General features: G+C 45.9%; 1 protein-coding gene across 3 annotated transcripts in view; it reads left to right on the top strand.

Annotated features, from left to right (window-relative positions):
• Positions 1 to 25873, top strand: part of kiaa0825 (KIAA0825 ortholog) — a 133311-nt gene extending 107438 nt beyond the window's left edge. For all 3 annotated transcript variants that reach the window (XM_034296604.1, XM_034296603.1, XM_034296602.1), the window contains one exon: positions 24966 to 25873. In XM_034296604.1, the coding sequence (XP_034152495.1) occupies positions 24966 to 25128 (163 nt within the window). In that variant the 3' untranslated portion in view covers positions 25129 to 25873. The remainder of the gene's footprint in view (positions 1 to 24965) is intronic.
• The last annotated feature ends 328 nt before the right edge of the window (positions 25874 to 26201 follow it).

Raw genomic sequence — 26201 nt, 5'->3', positions numbered from 1 at the left:
GTGTGTTGGGCTCGTGGGGACATAGTCCAATAGGTACATCTACGTGGGGAGACGTGGGTTTGGGGTTTTGGCTGGGAGGTATCAGTCTGTTTGCCCTGGAACACCGCAAGAGGATTTCGGCTGATACCCTCGGAGGGAGGCATAATGAGTATAATATGGAGGCCTAAAGAAACTAAACCTGGACGCCTGTGTTGCACCTGGTGTGCAGGGAGCTGACTGTGGGATCGGCCATGCAGTCAGCTCCATTAAACTGCGTGGCGGTCGGCTAAACGCACAGATGTTTACTTGTGTGCTACGTTGCCATATGTTTAAAGCTTAAGGAGGATAGATACGCACTCCCTTTCAGTGTTCAGGGAAACAGTGTGGGGACCATGGAGATGTGTTTGCTGAGCCTGGTAAAGGAATAAACTAAGCCATACACAATGCCGAGTATCGCATTCAGTAAAGAATGTAAAGAACGGCGCACAACGCCACCCCTACCTCGAACGTTCCCGCACATCTCAAAACAACTTTTCAAAAAAAGTGATCCATACTTTCTCACGCTTATCACCAACAACCACAATCTATCGACATGAGGTTCAAGTTGAAGCAGGTGGATTTGATGGTCATCAGGATCACGTTTCTACTCCAAAGCCGACTACTTCACAATGATGAAGACCATGTAGTCACTGAACACGTCACTGCCGAACTATGTAATAAACACAACACAAATAAAATAAGCAGAACCAAATAGTGTCTGTCTGCCTCCCCACAAACCCCTGTCATCCCGGAAGCTGTTGATTCATCTTATTAAATTTTTTTCTCTTGCTAGCCAGAGTTACCTCAGGTGGAGGTGCATTCTGTGTGGATATATCTGCTGTCCTGCGTTCTGGACCTGGGGACTGTGAATAGACCTCTGGTTTCATGTCTTGGAGGGTACCGATGGGTGTTTGAGCTGTGTTAAGTGTGTGAACAGACATCTCGGTACATTTAACACAACACTTCTTACAAAAAAAAAAAAAATCCTTGCCATCAATCTCTCTTCGACTCCAAGCCAGGAAAGGTTGACATGTGTGCTGTGTTTTTCTATGCCACACCTGACTGTATAAGAAATAGTCATTTGTGGTAAAACTAGGCTCTGTAGGATTTGTTTGGTCAGTTGTGATCCGTGTGTAGAGCTTGGTGCTTACAACACCCTATGGGTTTGATTCACACAAGGGGACCAGTGTTTACACCCCCCACTGTAAATTACTTGAATGTAAATGTAAGGAAGCAGTCCTCTAATCCAATGGGTATTTTTTTCCAGTGTGAAATTTCAAATGGATGATAGTGGGACTCCTCTTTAATCTTCCGAATTTGTTATTGGAGTCAGAGCGTGAATAAAGTTGCTAATCGGCTGGCTGGAATACGACCAGAGGCAGGTGGGCAGATACAGGCAGTCAGGCAGGTGGGCAGATACAGGCAGTCAGGCAGGGGGAGGGAGGCAGGCAGGCAGGCAGGGGGGTAAGGAGGGGCAAGGACAGGCCAGGGCAGGGCAGGCTGAATGCATGGCCTTTGTAATGCAGGGGCTCCAGTCAGGAGGATCTCCTCCCCTATTCTAAACAGTGTAATTAAAACAGGAGCCGTAGATGTTTTAGCATGCGGGATCCTGATTGTTGAACAAAGGGCCACTCTGCTCGACACTGCTATCAGGTTGAAGTGTAATGGTAGAAGTCAAAATAGGGCGATTCATTTACTCTGGCTGAGCTAAGTGCATTCTTGGCTCACAGAGGGGGAGCCGTTCACGACGCCCGGCAGAGAGGCTGTTTGTGACAGAACATGTCACCACCCTGTGTCTCCCAGCCTGCACCTCTCTCACTGCTGCCCGCCTCGCTCTGTGTTCATCTCTCTCTCTCTCTTTCTCTTCTCTTTCTAACCATCCCCCTCTCATTCCCCGTCCCTATTTTCTGCTTCACTCCTCAGACCCCGTTCTCCCTCGTCGTCTTTCTCTCTCTTTTTATCTTTCTTCATCTCTACCTTTGTCTCTCTCCATCTCTCTCTTTCATCTCTGTTGCCGTCTCTCTCTCTCTTTCTCTCTCTCTCTCTCTCTCTCTTCCGTTCTGTTCCTCATCCTCACCGTTCTCTGTGAATGCGTGTGCTGTGCCATGACAAAGGGATAGCTAATTGATAAGTGCGATGGTAGCCAACATGCGTGTCCGCTCCTGAATACCAAGCCTGTTTCGGGTGCTTCGGCGGGGACTCGCCGCGTCTGTTTGCACGGCATGCAGAGGAGACAGAGGTTTACGTGTCGCCACTCTATCACAAAACCAAACGGTGTACATTCGCTCCGAGCCGACACAGTGTTTTATAAGGCTGTAACGGCGTGTGTGTGGAGCTGCCAACATAACGAATAGGCAACGCAGCTCATGCATGCTAATGTTATGTTGTAAGCAGTTTTGTTGACAAGTGCTAATACTTCTTTCATACTATCATCAAAAGCAGCTAATACAACAGCCATTACTCCACGGCTCCACACGGGAGACATGATGGATTGTGACCTTAATGTGGGTTAGCCCAGTTTTGAAAGTTAAACAACCTGCAATATATCACGGAATTATTACAATGCGCTCTAATTGGTTAAGGACTGTTTATTTCCTAAAGAGGTAGACAAAATTGGGTTTCGGCAGTTTTTAATTTGCAAAGTGCATTTTCATTACGAATGGCAGTTGAATATTACCCTCCTTTGTCATGCAAAATATGCAACACACTGGCAATCTATTAATTGGACCAAAAAATGCGATGCCAGCGCAAATCCCCCTCTTCCTCTCAGTGCCGGGGAGTGGCGGGTCTAATAGGAAAAGGGGGATCGGGGGGCGGGGGGAAGTGAAGCACCTTCTTTCGCTCTGTGCCCACTTCCTTCTGATGGAAATACAAGAAACCTCTGACAACCTGTCCCCCCTCTCCTAGCAGCTCATTAAGACAGAGTAAATATGAAGGACACACTTAATTATACGTGGCCCCCCTGTTGTTTCTTCTACTGCCACCATTTTTCATAGACACACTGGTGATTCATTGAAGTGTTTGGGAGGATCCCAGGTACGACCTAGTTTCCAAGTACAACTTTAACATGTCGTTCCAGCGCGACGTCAAACCAAATGACCTCATAGTCTGAGTGACTTTCGCTCAGCCAATGGAAGTGTATGTGCCTTGGACCATGCATTAGCCACCCAGCCTGTGAAGTAAGGTCAGGGGACCGGTGTGGTTCCATGCCCAAGGCCTGATAGGCCAAAATGCCTCTAATTAGAGTTATTAGGTCTCATGTGTTTGTACATTCGCATAGATACAAATAATGTTTTGCTCTTCTGCATGCTGAATGGTACTCAGCCCTGGATGCTTTTGATTTGTCGGCACACGAAGCTCCAGCTTTCTGGATGGTCAGTGCACTCGGGGACAGAGGGTTCTGATTGGCGTCATCTACTTCCTGGTGTCGTCATGCTCCCTCATGTCCTGGTTTGGCAGCATGACGACACGTTGCCAGCTGCTGGTGACAGGTTGATGCTCGGAGATGTCACAATCCTGTCCTGTGTCTCTAACCCTCGACACCCCCCCGTCCCCCCCGCCACCCCCTCCCCCGTCCCCTCACGCCTGTCACTCACCAATCTTTCTCTGACGCCTCCTAGACCAATCAGCCGCCGTCTCCCGGGTCGCTGTGTCACACATTTAAGGATGCATGACAAAGTGCTCCTTGATTTCCCAGTGGCCACTATCTGCAGCCTGCTAACTCAGTCACACGCACACATGAAAGCACGCGCACACATAGAAATACACACGTACACGCTTTACATGTGACATAAAACACATGTCCAAGGATGTTGTGTGTGTGTGTGTGTGTGTGGCACAGACTGGGAGTTTAGAATGTGTTCTCTCATTTGCATAGCAAATTGCCATGGTTGAATAGCAACTCCTCACTACCACAGATGTTGAGATTGTACGTACAGTGCATTTCAGTTATGGCTGCTAGGGGTTAAGTATTGTTGCCAATTTATTAGATCAGTGTATTTCTTTTCACTTTTAGGATCATCAGTTTAATGAAAGAGAAATTTACATTTTAACATTTACAAGGTGCTTGATGTTTCTGGAGACAATAGTACAGTAGCTACACTGTGTCAGCCTTATGGCTTAGGGGTAGAAGCTGTACTGGGTCAGTCTTATGGCTAAGGGGTAGAAGCTTTACTGTGTCAGCCTTATGGCTTAGGGGTAGAAGCTGTACTGGGTCAGTCTTATGGCTAAGGGGTAGAAGCTTTACTGTGTCAGCCTTATGGCTTAGGGGTAGAAGCTGTACTGGGTCAGTCTTTTGGCTTAGGGGTAGAATCTGTACTGGGTCAGTCTTTTGGCTTAGGGGTAGAATCTGTACTGGGTCAATCTTATGGCTTGGGGTTAGAAGCTGTACTGGGTCAGTCTTTTGGCTTAGGGGTAGAATCTGTACTGGGTCAATCTTATGGCTTAGGGGTAGAATCTGTACTGGGTCAATCTTATGGCTTAGGGGTAGAAGCTGTACTGGGTCAGTCTTATGGCTTGGGGGTAGAAGCTGCACAGGGTCAGTCTTTTGGCTTAGGGGTAGAAGCTGTACTGGGTCAGTCTTTTGGCCTAGGGGTAGAATCTGTACTGGGTCAATCTTATGGCTTGGGGTTAGAAGCTGTACTGGGTCAGTCTTATGGCTTGGGGGTAGAAGCTGCACAGGGTATTGTTAGTTCTGGACATGGTGCACAGCATAAAATGATTGTCATGCATTTTATGCTGTAGCACAAAGAACGGTCCATGACCTGGGTTTCTGGAAGGCCTTCCTCTGACACCACCTGGTGTGGAGGTTCCAGAGGGTACTCTTAACTTCCCACCAGCCTTTGAAGCGCCTACTAGTGTTGAAGCGCTGATGAGCCTTCTTTACCACTTTCTGTGGTCCATGTGCTTTTCTCTGTGATGTTGACACAGAAGAATCTAACATGTTCTTACTGCTCAGCATCAATGTCAGTGTTTCCTGTAAGCCACGAACTGCTTCTTTGTCTAGCTGATGTTGTGAGAGAGATTGTTGTCCTAGCGCCATACTGTCAAGGCCCTGATTGGCCTTCTGCATGCGGTTGCGTCATCATGGCTGGCCTACCGTCGTTGAGTCTGACTCAGTGATGGCGTTGGGGTCATGAGCAGCAATTTAATTGTGAGTAAAATGAGACTACAGGAAGGGACCGAGTCCTCACCCCTGAGGGGCCCCTTGTTGACTGTCAGTGTGGTGGATGTATTGTTATCTACCCTCACCACACATGGGCAGCCTGTCAGAATCTAGTTGCGGAGGTTAGGTATTTAGTTCCAGGGTCCTGAGCTTGGTGATGAGCTTGCAGAGTGTTTTGGTGTTTAACGCTGAACTGTAGCATTCTCTCAAGTGTCAGTTAAATTGTGTTTCTTTCCAACTGGAACATTTGACACAGTGAATACTTATGTGTTCCTTCTTTGGTGAATACACCTTATAGCTGACTGTCTTGCCAGCAACTTCCAGATTGAGGTGAGCCTCTTTACCGTTGGAACATGGAAATGGTTGTGGCTACCCGGGTAGCGAGCACTCACTTTCCCTTTGATACAAACCACATCCTCTTTGAGGTTGACATTTTCAAACAAGAAGAAAAACCCAGTTTGACCTTTCTGTGGTGTGTCCCTGTGAGAGTGAATCAACTCCACTTTGAGGCCGAAATTAGTCAAATGGAACATCAGGGCTGTCAGAATGTCACACCTCTCAGAGACGTACAACTCAGTGATTGTGTTCCAGAGAAAAAAGGCTCTTCTGGCCTCTGTACCCAAAGCATTGTCGGTATGTATTCACATGTGTAGAGTAGACAGGGTGTGTTTCTTCTCACCCACGACTCACTCACAGGCGCAGCTTTTATGACGGATGAAAGCAGAACTTAAATTGCAGAGACCTTTCAGCGCTGGTGTATGGGGGTGAGATGAAGAAAAGCCTGCAGTAATGCTACAAAGCCATTTGAACCACTTTTTTGCACAATTACGGCCTTTCTCTAAAAATGCCTTGTTTTATAATAGGGGACTGAGACAACAATTGCAGTGGAGTAGCTTTGAAGTGTGAGCGTGTTATTCTTAAGAGACTGAAGAGGGTACAATGCAGCGAACATGTGACAGAGAAGAGCTGCATAATCCTTAAATAAAGAATAGAAAATCACAATATAGAGGACGGAAGGGGGGGTATGTTGGGGTTTGCAGTTATCAAAACAAGCATGAAGAGAAGGGAGACAAAGTCCCGCCTCCTGGAACACAGCTGTCAATCAAGGCATTTGAAAGGAGCCAATCGGCTTGTGCTCCGACTGCAGTCACATTTAGCAGGCCTCTGTTGAAAGAGGGGAACAGTAATTGTTTATGACACAAAGCCACCGCTTATCCAAAAACCAGCACAGCCATCGGCTTAAAAGATAATAAATCAATTTACCATACTCTACACTTTGGTTGCTTTTTTAAACGTCTGTTTTGGTAGCAGAGTAATCCCTGTAATAGAAAACACACTCCTTTTACAAAGTTGATGGATTATCATTTTCTTTGTGAAAGCCGTGCCTGACATCCAGTGTGTGAGTTCCAGGTGTGGCTTTGTGCAGGCGTTGATTCTCCGTCTAAAGGGTGAACTGATATGCTGTCAGGCCTGCGGGATGTCTCTTGGTGTGTCTGTGTCTGCGCGCACGTGTGTGTGTGTGTTTGTTTACTTAGGTTCCTGTGGCTTATGCCATTCCACTGAGGTGTACTGTAAAAGTAGAATGCCGACAAGAAACGGTCACTCACGCGGCAAAAGAGAAGAACAGATTCAGCATGCTACCAGTGGCAATGGGATTGGGAGTTGGCGCAACTTTTTCTTAAACAAAGCTGTACATTCAAAATCCTCTTACAGCTGTTTGGTTTGCAACTTTACGTTGAATCAAGCTCGATGCTGGTTTGTGAAGTGATGTGTCTTTCCTTTTTTTTGTTGGTTCGAAACTTTTAATCACCCTCCACAACTTGCATTGAGAATGATTTCCGGGGCTCGGGAAGATGTATTTTTAAGTGTGACTAAATCCTATTAACTGGAATGACCACATAAGTAACAGATGCAAAAACTCCAAACACTTACTTTTAGAAAAATACCTGTCAAAAATACCAATTAACCAATACTCACCTGCTTCCCTTTCTTTGAATCGGGTTCAGCCGTTCATTTACTCCACAAACGTTTGACAACACGGCTGGTAAATATTGTGCTTATCTATGACTTAAAAGAAGATATGCAGTTGTTTATAAAACATTCCTATTTGGAGGGGAAAAAATACATCTGATTGTTTTGCAACCTAATGACTTCTTTAACTGGATATGAAGGCCCATGGGTAAGGGGGCCCATGAACTTATTTTCAAGTGTCCCAGGATTGCTGGCGACGGCAATGGTAATGATGGCTACAAAGGATCCTACAAAGGTTGACAGGCTTTTGGGATATCGGATCATAGTCACTACAACAGATCATTACATGTGGGTTTAAAGGGACAATTTGTATTTCAAATAATAGCAAAGGCAATTGACGTTTCAAGGGCTGAATAGCCCTTTAACATCCCATTGTTTGTAGCCAGTGTTCTGGTACGGGAACTGTCCTGGGTGTGTAGGTGTGTTGAGAAAGCAGCCGTAATGATGCATCCGTCTTCTATTAACCAGAAAGGTGAGGAGATATATATATATTGTTCCATGGGGGCAGACTCCTGAATTCATCAAGCCCAGACATTTCTCTCTATTTTTCTGTCTTTCTGCCTCGCTTCGCCTGGCTCCCCTCGTTCTTCCATGGTGCTCGGTTCACTCCGCGGTGAGTGTCAGGTTGAGCTTCAGGTGTGCTGCGCTCAAAGGCGATCGGGAATCTGTGACCGCTGAGCGCGCACTGTTTACCTTAGCGAGTCACGCGCTGTGACGCTGGAAAGTGAAAACACGGGCAGCCACGTTCCGCCCTGTCTCTGGCATGACGGCCGTTTCTGTCGGCGGGTGACACGGGCTGGGCCCGCGGAGCGGGCAGGGGCGCAGGTAAGCCTGCCAGCCTCAAAGCGATTGGTTAGCTCGCCTGGTGCCTGTTCGCACTTCCTTTTGTGTGTATGTCTTTCGTCTTCGATTACATCCAATCAGAAGTCACGCTTTGGTCACGTCAAATCAGGAAGCAGGAATCTGGTTTCGGGTTCGTGGCTTGGTTCATGTTTTTGTGTGGGATCTGAGGCCCACACCTGGATCAGAGACACACACAGATCATTGCTCTCATAAGGATTTATGGATGCTAATGGGCATTACTTGAGGTTCCTGGGATGAAGTGTCAGAATGGATGGCAGGCAGACTTTTATTACCTTTACGGTGTTTGTAATTAGACTAAATAGATGGGATTGGACATGCATGGTAAAGGCTGTATTTTGCCCCCTGTAGGATTTACGGCCGTTCTGTGCATTTCCAAGGCCCGCTTTAACGCACTCATTTGTATCCTGGTGGGCACTCACTGTAGCTGATGTTGCGTCAGCCCTGGCCTGGTCACATAGGCCACTGTAGCAATGATTTTGGCTTGGGTAGCCCAGACGACTATGTGCTAAAACTAATTGTTAACCCTGGAATTAGTGTTAAAACAACATGTTAACTCTGAAATGAGTGTTACAACTAGAGGTTAACTCTGCAATGAGTGTTAAAACTACAGGTTAACTCTGCAATGAGAGTTAAAACTACATGTTAACTCTGAAATTGGTGTTAAAATGACATTGAAATTAGTACTACAGCAACCTTAAAATAGATTTTCGATGAAGTCCATTGCTAATGGTTGATTTAATTGGTACCTTTAATCTGTGTGAATGCAAAAGCACATGATTTGCATACTCGCGCAGTTACGTGTTGTAGCTGAATGCATTTGAGTGAGTGAAAGAGCAGACATGCTGCAAGCACCAACGCATCATCATAATCTTGCGTCTATATGCACTATTCTACACAAAAATTACCTCTGATATTTTTATATATATTTAGGTAAAACCTATATGCTACATTGGGTGAATCATTTAACTGACAATATTAACAAATTAAAGTGAACAGCGAGTAAGTACACTGGTAAACACACTGTCTAGAGATTTATCTGGTTCATCGGCCATGTTGGAAGTACAAAAAAGCAAGTAGTAAAGCAAACCATCCATAATTAACCACCATGAGAACAACTTTAGCTAGCTTCGACTAGGGCTATAAGGCCCAAATGGATGGCGAGTGGATAAGTAAAAACAAAACCTTGAGGTACAATTTTCACTTTATTCTTGAAATTATATTTTGAGATTAATCTCAAAATACAGTATTTAGACTTTTGCCTGTGATTCATTGTTTTTTGGAGTATAAAGCGACCTCATTTTTTTTTTTTTTTCCTGGCAGCAATATGCCACTGGAAAGGCCTGATCTGAATTGACAAGTTCAAAATTATGTTTTCAATAATGACACCATTAACACTCACCTTCCGTGTGTTTTCCGTTTAATGGGATCAGTCCATTGCGAGCTACAGCACCAGCTGCCTGTTCCGAACAATATTATTTATTTCCATATTTAAAATGTGATCTTTCAAAATCAACTCTGCCATCGTAACTTTAACAATACTTCTGTGGCGGTCATTATAACTGCATGGTCATTAGTGAAATTGAACAATATTTTCTCTGGAACTTTTTACCAGATGTATGATCAACTAAAGCATAGTTGTTGATGTTCTATATATTTCTGATCAGTTCAGCTTACTTTTGTAATCTCTGCCACATTGGCTCTTTTCTTAAAGTCATCTCTCCATTCCTTGATGTACTTGGCTTATGAAGGGATGGAGTTACTTCCTACTAGGGTCTCACAGTCATGGAAACACTTTTCCCATCCAGATGGATGGATGTATGGTGACAGTACACTGAAAACATTGTACTGTAAACAGCCCTATCATCAGATTAAATCCCAGAGAACTGGGCTTCTGTCCTCCAGCAAGGTCTCATTCCTGGTGAAAGGAGCACGAAAACATGAATCCAGCAGCAAAGGGTGTCACATTCACATGCGTTCAAGCACATGCCGGCACATTCTGTCAAGGCACAGTGCGTGGACACGTGTGTGCCATTGGTTTGGCACCAATATTGATCATTGTAAATTATATCGATACCATTTGATATCAATATGAGAGGGTCATGTGGGGGATGTCATTAATCCTTTGAAGAAAAAATAACACTTTTGAATCGTTAAGATGTAAGAAACTGAAACGACTGTCTAACTTCTTTTGTTTTCATCTAAAAGCTTAATAATCTCTTTCTGGCATAATCTGGGGATATTTAGACAGCTTTTCCGGATGTTTCTCACTGTGCTCAGCCAGTCAGGTTGCAGTAGTCTGCCTTCAATTATATTGAGTTAGTCAAATTTGAAGCATCAATTGAGGACGTTTTATGTACGAGCCATTTGCTTGGGGACACAAATCTAACTTATTGCCATCTGTGTGCATTGCTGTCAGTGCAAGCTGGTTAAGTTTGCAAATAAAAATGTCTGAAGTTTAGCTAGTTCAAGTTAGCAGTGTAGTACTTAGCTAGTATCTGTGGCTTCGGCAGGTATCTTAAAAGCACATTGTAATCCAGATTTCCTTTTTTACTTACGGTAGGCATGCATTATTGTAACCAGTAAAATTAGCTAACTTGCTAGCTAATTTCAACAAGCACTATGGTAGATGACATGTTAAACGTTTCGTAGTTCTGGAAACGTGACTGTAAATGGCAAATGTGCACTGACCTTATATAATTAATATTTGTTATCAATAACAAAAATGAATAAATAATGCATCTGATATCGACGGGGACTTTTCATATTAGTGCCCACCTCTAATGTACACTCCTACACACACACACACACACACATCCCCTCAGGCTGTCAGGGCGGGCGGGAGACACGGTGAAGACAGGCCTATTGACAGGCCAGAGTGGCTGTAACTTATTGTGTATTGATGGGGTGTGACAAATCATGTGGGAATGCAGGCGAGCGTGTCAGAGGGTGGGTGTGCGCGCGCGCGCAATTTCTTTCTGTGCGTTAGCGTGGAGGCATGGAGCGGGTGGGGCGGGCAGAGTGGAGACCCTTCACAGCTCATTTAGCCCAAATAGGCCCACCTGGGTGGCGCTGCGGCTCAGTGGGGCGGCTCTGGCTCTGGAGCCCCACTGACAGGACCCAAATATAGGGGCGCCTTCGGCCAATTAATCAACACAGGCACACTGACAAATCACCACAAAGTGACCTAATGAGAGCGGGAGGAGAGAGGGAGAGACTGAGAACGGAGGCGGGGGGGGGGTGTAAATAATGAGGTATTGAGAGGGAAATGCTAACACGGTTGTCGTTGAGTGTTGTTGCCCCGAATTCTCCTCCCCACGCACCATCCTCAGTCGAATGATGTATACGCAAAACACGAGTAACAGCGCAGTCGAAACACTGGGAGAACCCCTGTGCACCATCCTGATCGGCGCCATTGCGTTTCATTCTACGAAACACGGACGTGCAGGGTTTTGAATGCAAGCACCCGCTGTCATTACGCCGCTTGTAAGTTGATTAGAAGACACACGCGTGGATGTAACTGGAAACAGCACTGATGTGGTGTCTGACAAAACTTACCATGGCCCAAAGCTGCGTCACATCTCCCTCAACCTGCCCTCATCCAGAATCAAATTAGTTTAGATCAGAGGTGAAATCAGAGCTCTCGACAGAAGGCTGATGCACTAATGAACCCCTATGGCCATCCATTCACAGCATATTACAACCCAGCACGCTTAGACGCCAAGGCGATAATCATTGAGATGTAATGGCGAGTTCCCATTGCATTTGCCCTGACATTTGGATCAATGCTAAGCAACAACATGCGTTCTTATCGTTATCTTGTGTTTTTATGGTCTGTATGAAATACCATGTGGTTAGTAATGACTGTATCTTTAAATGTGATACAGTAATACTGTATGCACATAGACACTGATCAGCCATAACATTCTGACCACCTGCCTAATATTGTGTCAGTCCCCCTTTTGCCACCAAAACAGCCCTGACCCGTCGAGGCATGGACCCTACTAGACCTCTGAATGTGTGCTGTGGTATCTGGCACCAGGACGTTGGCAGATCCGCCCTGTAAGTTGCGAGGTGGGGCCTCCATGTATCAGACTTGTTTGTGCAGCACATCCCATAGATGCTCGATTGGATTGAGATCTGGGGAATTTGGAGGCCAATTGAACACCTTGAAATCCTTAAACCATTCCTGAACCTTTTTGCTTTGTGGCAGGGCACATTATCCTGCTGAAAGAGGCCAGTGCCATCAGGGAATACCGTTGAATACATGGAAGGGTGCCCATGCTCTGGTAGGTGGTAGGTGTCAAAGTAACATCCACATGAATGGCAGGACCCAAAGTTTTCCAGCAGAACATTGCCCAGAGTATCTCACTGTCTCCGCCGGCTTGCTTTCTCCCATAGTGAATCCTGGTGCCGTGTGTTCTCCAGGTAAGCGTCGCACACGCACCCGGCCATCCACGTGATGTAAAAGAAAGTGTGATTCATCAGACCAGGCCACCTTCTTCCATTGCTCCATAGTCCAGTTGTGATGCTCATGTGCCAATTGTAGACGCTTTCAGCAGCCCCATATGCAACAAACTGCGATGCATTGTGTGTTCTGACACCTTTCTATCAGTACCAGCATTCACTTTTTCAGCAGTTTGAGCTACAGTAGCTCGTCTATTGGATCGGACCACATGGGCCAGCCTTTGCTCCCCACATGCATCAGTGAGCCTTGGCCACCCATGACCCTGTCACCGGTTCACTGCTTTTCCTTCCTTGGACCACTTTTGATAGGTACTGACCACTGCAGACTGGGAACACCCCACAAGGGCTGCAGTTTTGGAGATGCTCTGACCCAGTCGTCTAGCCATCACAATTTGGCCCTTGTCAATGTTGCTCAGATCTTTACGCTTGCCCATTTTTCCTGCTTCTAAATCATCATCTTTGAGAACAGAATGTTCACTTCCTGCCTAATATATCCCACCCACTGACAGGTGCCATGATGACGAGATTATCAGTGTTATTCACTTCACCTGTCAGTGGTCATTATGTTATGGCTGATTGATATATTCAGTATCTCACAAAAGTGAGTACACCCCTCACATTTTTGTAAATATTTGAGTATATCTTTTCATGTGACAGCACTGAAGAAATGACACGTTGCTGCAATGTAAAGTAGTGAGTGTACACCAAATATAACACACCTTCTCCCCATTCACACCTGAGACCTTGTAACACTAACGAGTCCCACCGGGGAGGGAAAATGGCTAATTGGGCCCAATTTGGACATTTTCACTTAGGGGTGTATTCACTTTTGTTGCCAGCAGTTTAGACATGAATGGCTGTGTGTTGTGCTATTTTGAGGGGACAGCAAATTTACACTGTTATACAAGCTGCACACTCATTACTTTACATTGTAGCAAAGTGTCATTTCTTCAGTGTTGTAACATGAAAAGATATAATCAAATGTTTACAAAAATGTGAGGGGTGTACTATATATACCAATCATATACCAATATACCAATCATAAAGCTCCAGAAAAAATTAAGAGACCACTGAACCTTTTTCTTTCCTTTCCTAAAAAAGTTGGAAAGGAAGGTTTTGAGTGAGGATCAGAAGTGTTTAAATGAAGAGACCACTGCAAATTGAACACTTCCTTTTTGTGGAAAGGAGAGTTAAAGTCCAGTGGTCTCATAATTCTTTCCGGAGCTGTATGTTAGACATTGGTTTAAAGTTGATGTACATGCATACTGCATCAGTATATTTTATCTAGATGCATTGAGATTAGAAGTGCAGTGTAGCTGAACTATTTAGCTAACAGTTTGGAGGTGCCTAGATGTGATGGGCATAGTCGCCGCTGAGGACCATATCGTGGAGACAGGAAGTGCTCAGGCAGCTGGATTTTTTTGGTCAAGAGTGGAAGAGGAGACATTTTGGAACAGTGGGTACCTGGCGTGGGAGGGGTCAGTGAGAACCTGGCGTGGGAGGGGTCAGTGAGAACCTGGGGTGGGAGGGGTCAGTGAGGATCTGGGGTGGGAGGGGTCAGGGAGGATCAGGGGTGGGAGGGGTCAGTGAGGATCTGGGGTGGGATGGGTCAGTGAGGGTCTATCCTTGCCCAGGATTCATATAGGACCACAGTGTAGAGCTGGTGGCAGCCGTTGAGCCTCTCCATATTCACCTCACTGACATGGTGGGAAAAATCCCATTCAGGACAGGACACTAGTCTAGGAGACCAGCCTTTCCTATTGGAATGCAGCAGAAGCATCCAGCTGTTTCTGAGAAAGAGTGAATAGTGAATATTCAGGGGGTAGCCCCCGTTATTGAGCTGTGTGTGTCCTGCGTGTTGTCCTGGGATGGGAGCTGTCTGATGTACTAAGCCCCAGCCTGTCGGACCCATCGACTCGCTGCCACGAAAAGCCCACAGAGAGGATTCACGAGTGTGTGCTCCTCCCATCCTTTAGCTCTCAGCCCTGTGCTAGCACTACCTCCCATCCTTTAGCTCCCAGCCCTGTACTAGCACTACCTCCCATCCTTTAGCTCACAGCCCTGTGCTTGCACTGCCTCCCATCCTTTAGCTCCCAGCCCTGTGCTAGCACTACCTCCCATCCATTGGCTCCCAGCCATGTACAAACACTGCCTCCCATCTATTAGCTCCCAGCCCCATGCTAACACTGCCTCCCATCCTTTAGCTCCGAGCCCCATGCTAGCGCTGCCTCCCATCCTTTAGCTCTGAGCCCTGTACTAGCGCTGCCTCCCATCCATTAGCTCCCAGCCCCGTGCTAGCACCTCCTCCCATCCATTAGCTCCCTGTGCTAGCACTGCCTCCCATCCTTTAGCTCCCAGCCCTGTGCTAACACTGCCTCCCATCTATTAGCTCCCAGCCCTGTGCTAGCACCTCCTCCCATCCATTAGCTCCCAGCCCTGTGCTAACACTGCCTCCCATCTATTAGCACCTAGCCCTGTGCTTGCACCTCCTCCCATCCATTAACTCCCAGCCCTGTGCTAGCACCTCCTCCCATCCATTAACTCCCAGCCCTGTGCTAGAACTGCCTCCCATCTTTTAGCTCCCAGCCCTGTGCTAACACTGCCTCCCATCCATTAGCTCCCAGCCCTGTGCTAACACTGCCTCCCATCCTTTAGCTCCCAGCCCCGTGCTAGTGCTGCCTCCCATCCTTTAGCTCCCCATGCAGATCTAACTAAGCGACTCCTACTTGCATTAGCCATGCAAACACCATCTGGCCCTTCATTCAATGGTGCTCATTGATTAAATTGTGTGTGTACATGTGCATGCCTCAACATGTGTGTGTGTGTGTGTGTGTGTGTGAGAATGTGTGTTTGTGCCACAAATACTCTCAGCACGAGGCCTAACTCGGATCCAAAAGCCTCGGTTTCTGATAAAAAAGAATGGAGCAAGGCTGTTGTAATGAATCCAGAAAGATACCTCTTCTCTGACTTTGGAGCCAGTGGCTGGACTATGTTGAATAGCTGAGTGGATCATGCATTTTGATCATGGATTTTGTATCTTAAATAGACAATTACTACTTCTCCATGTACCGGCTAAAATGATAGTTGTCAAAAAAGCTATGAAAGCTAGGAAAACACGAAGAGCTCCTTTGTTTGGGGGCCTGATTGCTATGAAGACGTGGTTTGGCAGATCCTGTGTGATCTCTATTGGCATGCGTGCTCTCAGAGCTGACAATAGCCCCTCACGGCGGCGACCAAATCCCTACAAGGTGAGTGGCGAATATGAAAGCCTTTTCACCGTCACCTTATCTCTTTCACGCTTCTGTTGGCGGCTTTAGCGGCAGAGCATTATAATTTCATTATAAGACTGGAGAAAAAAAATACACAATCCGCCGATAGAAATCTGTAGATTAGGAAAAGCAGAACAATAAATTATGCAAAGTATTTGAAAACACATACAGCTATAATTAGGTGGCATTTGATTTTAAATGAGGCGACAGGGAGGACTTATTTATCTCTTTAACCCCTCTAAAACTTCCCTACGCGTAGGGGGAAAATGTGCTGTTTGAAATGGTAAGAACGCGGCTGTGTGTTCAGATTGGACTAAGCCCTCCTTCCCATCTTGAAAGGCCAGCGTTTTGCGGGGAGATCAGACTCCTGGGTGGAATGTGTTCCAGCCAGCAGGTGAGATCAATGTCCTCTAGGGGTAATCGCTTCACACCAGCCCTGACACAGCCGCAGCCCAACAACAGGACTATTAACTAATAACGTCATTATGGTTAGGCCGCAGCAACCCCTTTACATATCTCTGGATGGCTGGTTGGCGTGGAAGGTGGCAGGTACTGGTGACTGAACATACACGCCGTGTTCTCGACCTTGAGGATCTTCCGCTAACATTGCACTCTCTGTACTCCGTGTGCCAAAGATAATTACAAGGAGTGGGAATGTAAGCTAAAGAGACTTCTAGTCAGATTACTGGCTACGACACCATTGGCTTATTGGCATAAGTCTGATGTGTGAAAGTGTATCCTGCTGTAAATATTGTATTTTATGGAAATTCTTTTAAATAAAGCGTTGCCGTATCAATGTCTCACTGTTCGAGCAGGGCGCCATGTCAATCAAGTCTCTCAAGTCTTCTACGCATCAGCATAGTTTAGGCTTTATGTATGCACAACCGACAAAGAGGACATGCTGAATAAATAATAGCCTATTTCCTGGTAGCATATCTAGGTGAAATCAGGGGGAATAGAGTATATTTTTGTTCTTCACCCTATTCTGCGGGGAGGAGGGAAGCTAACGTTGGTATCTGGTTATCACTAGCATCTTTGTTTATTAATTCATGGGCCTATATTTTATGCATTTGAGGGGTAATAGAGGGCCTGTTTGGGTATAGTGGCTGGGGTCTGTCAGTGTCGCCTCTTCTCGGGGCTGGTTTGCCCGCGTGTAGTAGAGCAGGGCCAGGGGGGTAAAATAAGAGCTGTCACCCCCCCCCCCCCCCCCCCGCGCTCTGCCCTGGCCTGTCGAGGAAGACAGATTGCCTGTGCTGAGCTATTTGATCCCGGAGACCCGGAGCCTCGCTTCAGCCCTTAGCAGGTGCCTGCAGCTTCTGCTCTGGAGTTGTACTGGGAAGGGGGGTTTGGCGGCGGGGCGGCGCTCAGCTTCTAACAGATCCACACATTAAAACAACATTAAAACACATTGCCCTGCATCTCCACATCCACGCCGCTACCCACACAGACTGCCACGCCGCTGGATTACAGACCACCGGTCTGTTGATGTGTGGAGATGTGAGGTGCTGATAGCTTTGGCCATTATTTCCACTGGGTTAATTGTTGGTTGGTGCCAAATGCAGCTGTCTGGGGCGCGTGAGAGACAGACAGGTCCTATGAGGGGCTGTCAGAGGGCGAGAGGGGCAGTGTGGGTAATGATTTAGCTCAACTGAAGAGGTCCTGGGCTTCCAGGGAGCTATTTTAGTGAGAGGTGCCTCAGCCAGCCAGGTTAACAAGGACATAAGTCTGGAAAAGTAGACCCTAGATAACACAGGCAATCGTCTGGCTTCAGTGACAGGCCTTTTGGCATAGAGGAAGTTCTGTCTACATCATCACTACTTCCTCAACATCGAACACAAAGAAGTAGCGAGCAAGATTTAGATTTTGAATTAGTGTATTTTTGAAACCAGTCGTGGTGTTGGTCTGGTGTAGGAGAGAACTGAACATTAAAACCAGTCGTGGTGTTGGTCTGGTGTAGGAGAGAACTGAACATTAAAACCAGTCGTGGTGTTGGTCTGGTGTAGGAGAGATCTGAACATTGAAACCAGTCGTGGCGTTGGTCTGGTGTAGGAGAGAACTGAACATTGAAACCAGTCGTGGCGTTGGTCTGGTGTGGGAAAATAATGAACCGCTGTGCTCCCCTCATGTGTCAAATTAACTGCTCCAGAGGTCATTGAAAAATAATATTGTCATGGATTTTTCTGTAGTAAAGGCCATGGGTGCTTATATGTGTCCTGTTTTCATGTGTGAATTTGCCTTTTTTTTCCACCCTTGGAGAACGAGTTCACGGCCAGGGGATGCGACTCCATCTGCCTTGTGTAAGTGGAGGTAGATCACAACAAGCGCGGTAATCAGTTGCGGTGTAGTACCAACATAATTGATATGGCTAACATAGAATAATTGCTACCTTCCTTGTTGGAATACAAATAAATACACTAGGCAAACATATTAATATGGAAATGGACCCATTAATTTAGAGCATGGATTTGATTATTCATTAATTAAGCCTGTGCAAATTTGCACAATATTTTAGTAAGTCACTTGAGAATCCTGAAGACACAGAATCACACCAGAATAGACTGGTCACCTGATTCAGCACCATGCCGATGTTTCGTAACACTTTCTCAACGATCACATAACTTTCTCTAAGATGTCAACATCAAAACGAAAGTCACTCAGGGCACGAGGTAATGATTTTCAACTGAACATAGATATTTGAGTGCCACCTCATTCTCTCAGGGCGTATAACACAGACCTTTACCTCGCTGCAGTGTTCTGTCATACTGTATCACTACCCTCCCTCCCTCCTGGCTATGACCCAACATGGCAACACAGACTCAATAGCTGTGTGTGTGTGTGTGTGTGTGTGTGTATCACATGCTGCAGTTTTGGAGAAGGTCTTCTGCAAAGGGTCAATGGGATGATAGAGATGAACAGCAAAATGCGGCATTACGTTTAAAAATACAATTAAATATAAACGATACAAATACCTCCAATGTCAAGCCACTGTCCTTAGTAATCAACACACACACACATATACTACACACCCAGACATACACACACACACACACATATGCTGCACAAAAACAAGCACACACACACTTGCTACATACACACACAGACACACATATACTACACACACACACAGACACACACACACACTTGCTACATACACACACAAAACAATAACGTTAATAGTTCCAACCAATCTGTTTTAATTTTTTCTCTCTATTATGCCCTCCTCCCTGTTTCATCCCTCGCTCTTTCCTCCCTCACTCCCTCCCTCCCTCCCTCGTGCCTCCCTTTCCGTCTCCTCTCCCTGTCTCGGTACCTCCCTCTTTCCTCTCTCCTCTTCCGTTCTCCCTCATCCCTGTGTTTCTCTGTAGTACAGTGCGGACATTGGAGTCTTGTGTGAATGTGTGTGTGAATGTGTGTGTGTGTGTGTGTCTGTGTGTAGGTGATGTGAGGCCAGAGGTTTATATCTGGAGAAGGTCCTTTGGTCTTGACTGTGTCCTCTGATGTGCTGGTCTCATCGCTGCCGGGATTGAGAGTTTAAAGCCATAGTGTGGATGTGAAGCTGCCCTTGTGTGTGTGTCGTTTCGGCGTGTATGTGTGTCTATATGCGTGTGTGTGTCCCATTTCAAAAGGCGCTCACAGATCTGTCAGTGGCCCTTTGATCAGGCACTCCATCGCTTGCCTTCCCTTGGCGGCCCTTGAGTTGGAGGGTGTGTGCTTGGCGGGCAGAGGGCCGGCTTTGACACGACACAGCAGCAGACGCTATGTGGCTCTGTGTGTGTTTGTGGCTGTGTGTGTGTGTGTGTGTGTTTCTGACTTTGTGTGTGTGTGTGTGTGGCAGTGTGTGTTTTTGTGTTTCTGGCTTTGTGTGTGTGTGTGTGTGTGTGTGTGGCAATGTGTGTTTGTGTGTTTCTGGCTTTGTGTGTGGCGATGTGTGTTTGTGTGTTTCTGGCTCTGTGTGTGTGTTTGTGTGTGTGTGTCTGTGTCTGTCTGGCTCTGTGTGTGTGTTTGTGTCTGGCTGTGTGTGTGTGTGTGTGTCTCCATGAGCCACGGCTCTAGAATGGGACCTGCATGTAAAGGCAGACAGAGAGCAGCACTGGTTTATGGGCGGACACATGGGTCAATTCATTTGGATTTGACACCCTTTCCAAACAGAGTGGCTGCTGGGTGTTGTAGTGTAGAGGCGGTGGCCATGCAACTCAATGTCTGTGAAGTTTACCTTTAAATGTGGGTGAAGTCTATACATTCTGCCAAGTTGTACTGCTTTTTAATCGTAGTCATTGTAGCTCCCTTGGTCTGGTCCTGTGTTGCATGGCTGGTAGGGCAGTGTGCTTGTAACACCGGGGTTGACGGTTCGATTCCCATGGGGGGCACATGACATGGTATCCAGTCATTGTCGTTAGTTGGTCTGGTTGTGACTGTCTGCAAGATAATGTTGATGTATGTCTGTTGAATAGAGCCATGGAGGGAACAACTGGACTGAAGATAGAAGCCTGTCTCTTTTGACAATGTAATGCAACGGTTGGAGTATAATTCCTTCTGTCAACTCTGTGTCTTGTCAATATTCAAATCCACCATCCCCTATAATGCTTGTCAGTTACAATTTCCCTCCCGGTTGTAGCCATGGGGGAGTCACATATCCAAATTGAATTGGAGTTGACTCCTCAATGGAAATTGAGTTCAGAGCTGACCTTTGCTCTGCATTGTGAACTTGTCAGTTACACTAACTTGAGCTGGTTTGCTATCGGGCTCCTTTCTATTGTCTTCACCTCTCTGTCTGTCTGTGTCTTTCTGTGTCTTTTACATCCGCACACAAACACACACACACACACACACATTCACGCTACGACACTACATGTTGTGTATCACCTGTGTTTCATTACAATGCACCATATTTGGTGGCCTAGTGATACGTTATGGCCACTGCAAGACAAATACCACAGGGCAAGTGTCGGAGCAGGAAACCAAGTGTGTCGTCCCAGAGCACCGCGGCAAACCTGTGGACGACAGACGTTCAATTCTCCCTCATCGTTGACACATATCACCCAGGCATGCGTGGAAAACACTGACCTTTCTGAAGTTTAGCACTTTAAATATTTAGGTTTGGCTTATGATGGATCCTCGTGGCCCTCCGTACGTGCAAAGGCCCAGATTAGGTCCTTGTCAGACCCATTTAGCCGAGTGTCTAGCGTCGTGTGGCATGTTGTTTGACAGGCACCCTTTTAAACAAACACAGGTACCTGTCAGGCTGGAGCTGGCACCCAGCGAGGCACAAACACGCCACTCTGAGGAAAACCACTCCCACACTGACAGCTCACACAATTCCCCTCACTCCTTCTCTCACCCTTTCTGTCTCTCTCTCTCTCATCTCCTTTTCTCCTGTCGTTCTGTTTGTCTGCTGGTGTATTGTCCTGCCATTATGGCACCTGATGACATACAATAGAGATGGTTTAAGTAGAGTTATAACCAGCAAATAAGCTTATCGTAGGGTGCTGTTATAACCACCACATGGCCCTATCTTTAGACTGTGTCCAGTAGACTGCTGTTATAACCACCACATAGCCCTATCTTTAGACTGTGTCCAGTAGACTGCTGTTATAACCACCTCATTGCCCTATCTTTAGACTGTGTCCAGTAGAGGGCTGTTATAACCACCACATAGCCCTATCTTAAGACTGTGTCCAGTAGACTGCTGTTATAACCACCACATAGGCCTATCTTTAGACTGTGTCCAGTAGAGTGCTGTTATAACCACCACATAGCCCTATCTTTAGACTGTGTCCAGCAGAGTGCTGTTATAACCACCACATAGCCCTATCTTTAGACTGTGTCCAGTAGAGTGCTGTTATAACCACCACATAGCCCTATCTTTAGACTGTGTCCAGTAGATTGATGTTATAACCACCACATAGCCCTATCTTTAGACTGTGTCCAGTAGACTGCTGTTATAACCCCCACATAGCCCTGTCTTTAGACTGTGTCCAGTAGACTGCTGTTATAACCACCTCATAGCCTTATCTTTAGACTGTGTCCAGTAGAGTGATGTTATAACCACCACATAGCCCTATCTTTAGACTGTGTCCAGTAGAGTGCTGCTATAACCACCACATAGCCCTATCTTTAGACTGTGTCCAGTAGATTGATGTTATAACCACCACATAGCCCTATCTTTAGACTGTGTCCAGTAGAGGGCTGTTATAACCACCTCATAGCCCTATCTTTAGACTGTGTCCAGTAGACTGCTGTTATAACCACCTCATAGCCTTATCTTTAGACTGTGTCCAGTAGAGTGCTGTTATAACCACCACATAGCCCTATCTTTAGACTGTGTCCAGTAGACTGCTGTTATAACCACCACATAGCCCTATCTTTAGACTGTGTCCAGTAGAATGCTGTTATAACCACCTCATAGCCCTATCTTTAGACTGTGTCCAGTAGACTGCTGTTATAACGACCTCATAGCCCTATCTTTAGACTGTGTCCAGTAGACTGCTGTTATAACCACCTCATAGCCCTATCTTTAGACTGTGTCCAGTAGACTGCTGTTATAACCACCACATAGCCCTATCTTTAGACTGTGTCCAGTAGAGTGCTGTTATAACCACCACATAGCCCTATCTTTAGACTGTGTCCTGTGGATTGGGCGATTCTTAAGAAGTTATTGTAGGATGGTAATTTACTGAGCATGGCTTTAATTCTAAGTGACTTACATTGAAATGAAGGTTAACTATCAATACCATCTCTGTGTATCAATGCAGCAGTCAAAATTAAGACATGGTTCATATACTGCGCCCATACATTGCCATTGATATATACCAGGGTTATGGCTTCTTTTTTTAAAAACAATCTCCTGTGACATCAATCCAGTATATACGAGTCTTAATATGTGTGTCCTATTCTGTGTTCGGAGAAACTGCCTAGTCAGCAAGTATAGCATTAATGCATGAGAAATGAGCCCAGCCGCTACGAATTATAAGTCAGTCTGCCTTTATTAAGATGTAAATTCCAGGGACATTTCTAAAATGAGGACGCTGTGAAGTTATTGTCAATTTGAGTTGAAGCTAAATTCGTAAATATATATTTTTTTGTCTCACTTGCTTGATTTGGCCGCGTGATGGAACTACCTATTGTTGATGTGTACTGAGAGAGCTAAATGACCCCCGGTCAAGATTAGGAGGCTTCTCTGTCTCGGTCTGGCACAGTTGGCATTAGTAATGTAAAACTGCACCGGACAATGTGGAGTCTGTAGTATAAGGAAGCTTAGATATACACGGCAAGTGTTGCTATGTTAGACCTCCCTCTCTCTCTCGCCCGCCCTCTCTCACCCTCCCTCTCTTTCTCTCTCTCTTTTCTCTCTCTCTTTTCTCTTACAAATTTGCACTTAACACCTTCCTGTGGAAAGGCGTCTCATTCATCAACTCTGTTTGTCCCAGTGACAAGCGGACCGCTTCCTGAATATCAATATCAGCTAAGACAATGCGTCGCTCTGCTCAGCCAGTAACCTTCAGCTAAATGTCATTCTGCTTAATCCTATTTGAAAATTAAACATTGAAAACCTTTACCGTTTCTTTCCTGCATTCCTCCCCAACTGCCCCCCCCCACGTCCTTCCGTTCCTCCATCCCCCTCGGTTCATTTTGCACATCTGTGACATTTGTAAATATTATGTTTTTCGTGTTCCCATTATTTGTTTATGGGGTTTCAAATCATAGCAATAAGCGAGAAAAAATGAAGTGATTGTATTTTTATTGAACTGTGTAGTGTAGTCCCAATCTGCTGGCCTCCTTCATCTCTACTCCCCAGCCCTTTCTAACTTAGTGGTGTTAGTGCAGTGTCTTCTTCCAGCTATAGAGTTGTCATAAGGAGAGGCTGACTTAAACCCCCCCCCACCCCCCCATCCTGTTGGTCTGTCTATCAGGTGACAGTCCACTGCCTTGGTGATAGAGAGCGAGAGACTGAATAAAAGAGGCAGTACAGAGGGAAGCAGACATGTGCGAAGGGGCCCATGCATCAAACGCACATATTTACATAAACAAATCCTCCTCGTATAGACGGTAATTACCATGGTGACAGTCCTAGAGGAGAAGAGAAAGAGGGTGTCTGATTTGGCCAGATACACACAATGACTGAGGCAGAAACTCCGTCAAAGGGCTTGCGTGGAGGGGCCAGCTCCTCGGGCGTGCACCGGGCGTGTCACGCGACGGTCGAAAGTCTCCCACTCGCACCTCCGCAGTATCTTTACCTTCTCCCCGTTGATGGAACGGAGAACATAGGTTTGCAGGGAACGCCACGAAGACGCGGTAATTCACAGCTGGAAAGCGTTCCCTGTGGATGGGAAGACAAGGGAATCCACCTATAGACGATATACATACTTTTGACCGACCGCCGTCGCAGTTCATAGTTGACTGTCTGTTCACTATAACACCTACCCATCGAATCCTCTCCGCAGAGGGAGGTGGGTGAGTGGGAGATGTAGGAGTGGGGATAGAGAGGACCGAAGGGAGGGAGGAGAGGGAAGGAGGCGGTGGGGGGGGGGTAAAGGAGGCGGTGCTGGTGGAGGAGGAGTGAGGAGGAGGAGTGAGGAAGGGCACAGGGAAAGAAAAATAAACTTTTCAGATCACCAGTGATCCCAGCTGCCTGTTAAGAGTTGGCCACTGTGTTGTGCTACTGTGCTGTCCACAAGTAGTGGTTCAGAAGCTGGGAGAACAGCCATTTGTGATGGAGGTGCGTCACAAGTGTCTGAGCACTCCACATCAGTATTTCAACATTGTCTTTCTCATTTTCCACTGTGTTGATATTTTCCTAGAACCTCTTTTGGGAGCCCCCCCCTCTCATGCCTGCGTGTAAAACATGGAGATCTATCGACAGGCTGGCAGTGAGAGCTCTGAATCTGACATATACACAGTGAAACACGAGGCACATTCCCATATTACTTCTCAGTATAGCTCGATTTTCGGTTTATACTGTAAGTCTGCCAGAGAGCACTCTGTGGTCTGGGCATTGGGGTATTCTCCACTTCATCTCTGTGCTGAACCTGGCAGAATCTGAGGAAGAAGTGTGTGTGTGTGTGTGTGTGTGCGTAACACTCCAACGTGTGTGTTCCAGAACTGGTAGAAATCTCTGGTAACTTGCTAAGCGCTGTGCATATCTGTATGTTTTCCAGGTGGGAGATGCAGGATGGTGCGGATCTGGAAGATGAAGAGACGACTCTTGTGGAGGAGCTACAGAAAGCCTACTTCAACCAGAGCCCTGGATCCCGAGCCCCCCCTGGAGTCAGCCAGGCAGCCCCGGAAGAGCAGCATGCAGTGGCAAACATCATCAATTAAAACCACTGCTTTCCATTCACTACGCCTTCCTCCAAAAACCCCTTTGTGTTAAAATGAGAAACATTGTAAAGTGTTAGCGGGGTTGGAGAGCTAAAAAGGAGAAGTGTGTGTGTGTGCGTCCGTGTGTGCTCTTGTGTGTGTGTGTGTGTGTGTGTGTTTGTGTGTGTGCACAAATATGTTTGATTTCATATGGGTGTACCCAGAAACACTTTCTCCTTATTTAAGCTGCCTCAGTAGGATTTCCTGTCTTTGGTGCCCTTCCGCAGGGCAAGGTTTTGAATTGGAGTTGGTTTGGCGGAGAAGATCTGTTTACAGAGACTATGTGATCACTGAGGTTGTTGAATTGTTGAAGCAGCTTGTGTAAAGACATTGGTGTCAGCATATTTTCTCCCAGCTCCCACAAACTAACTTCAAAAACTCTGATTTAGAGGGAAGATATGTTATGATTGCAGAATGTCACCAGAATGTGTCCCAGCATGTAGCATCAGTCAGACATTGTGTACTGAGAGTAAAGTTTGTTATTTGTGATTTGTGAAACACCCTGCCCCCCAACTCCCCACCAGAGTTTCTGTATTTTCTGAGACGAGACAGAAAGTAGAATTAAACATGAAAACGAACAGGATCTATCTATGCTTTTACCACATCACATACTATAAATTCCCAGCCAATACATTATCAACCAGGTATAGCCACTGTATGTTTCAACTATAACAGGAATAAACTATAACATGGATATGTTGCTGTTTTTGGTTGTTATAAATAGTTTCAATCAAATGTGTGATCGGTAATATGGATGCTATGATAATAAGCTACAAATAGAATAACCACAACAGCAAAATGCTGTCAAACTATTCCTATGCTTCATTTGAAAAGGTTTGCTGTACATTTAACATGCAAATATTATTTAAGACACTAAGAGTTTAAGAATTTAAGCCACAGAGTTTTTAAGGTTTACAAAGTTATGGGCTTCACTTTTGTAAGGACAGAATTAAAGCTTTGATATGGGTTTGTCTCCTAAACTAACACTCATTATTAAAACATTTTAAAACACATTTTCATTGTTTTTATACAAA

Source organism: Esox lucius, chromosome 13 (genome assembly GCF_011004845.1).
Source record: "Esox lucius isolate fEsoLuc1 chromosome 13, fEsoLuc1.pri, whole genome shotgun sequence".
NCBI classification, from domain to species: Eukaryota; Metazoa; Chordata; class Actinopteri; order Esociformes; family Esocidae; genus Esox; species Esox lucius.
Note: the sequence above shows the minus strand (reverse complement) of the source record. Positions and strands in the feature narration are given on the sequence as shown.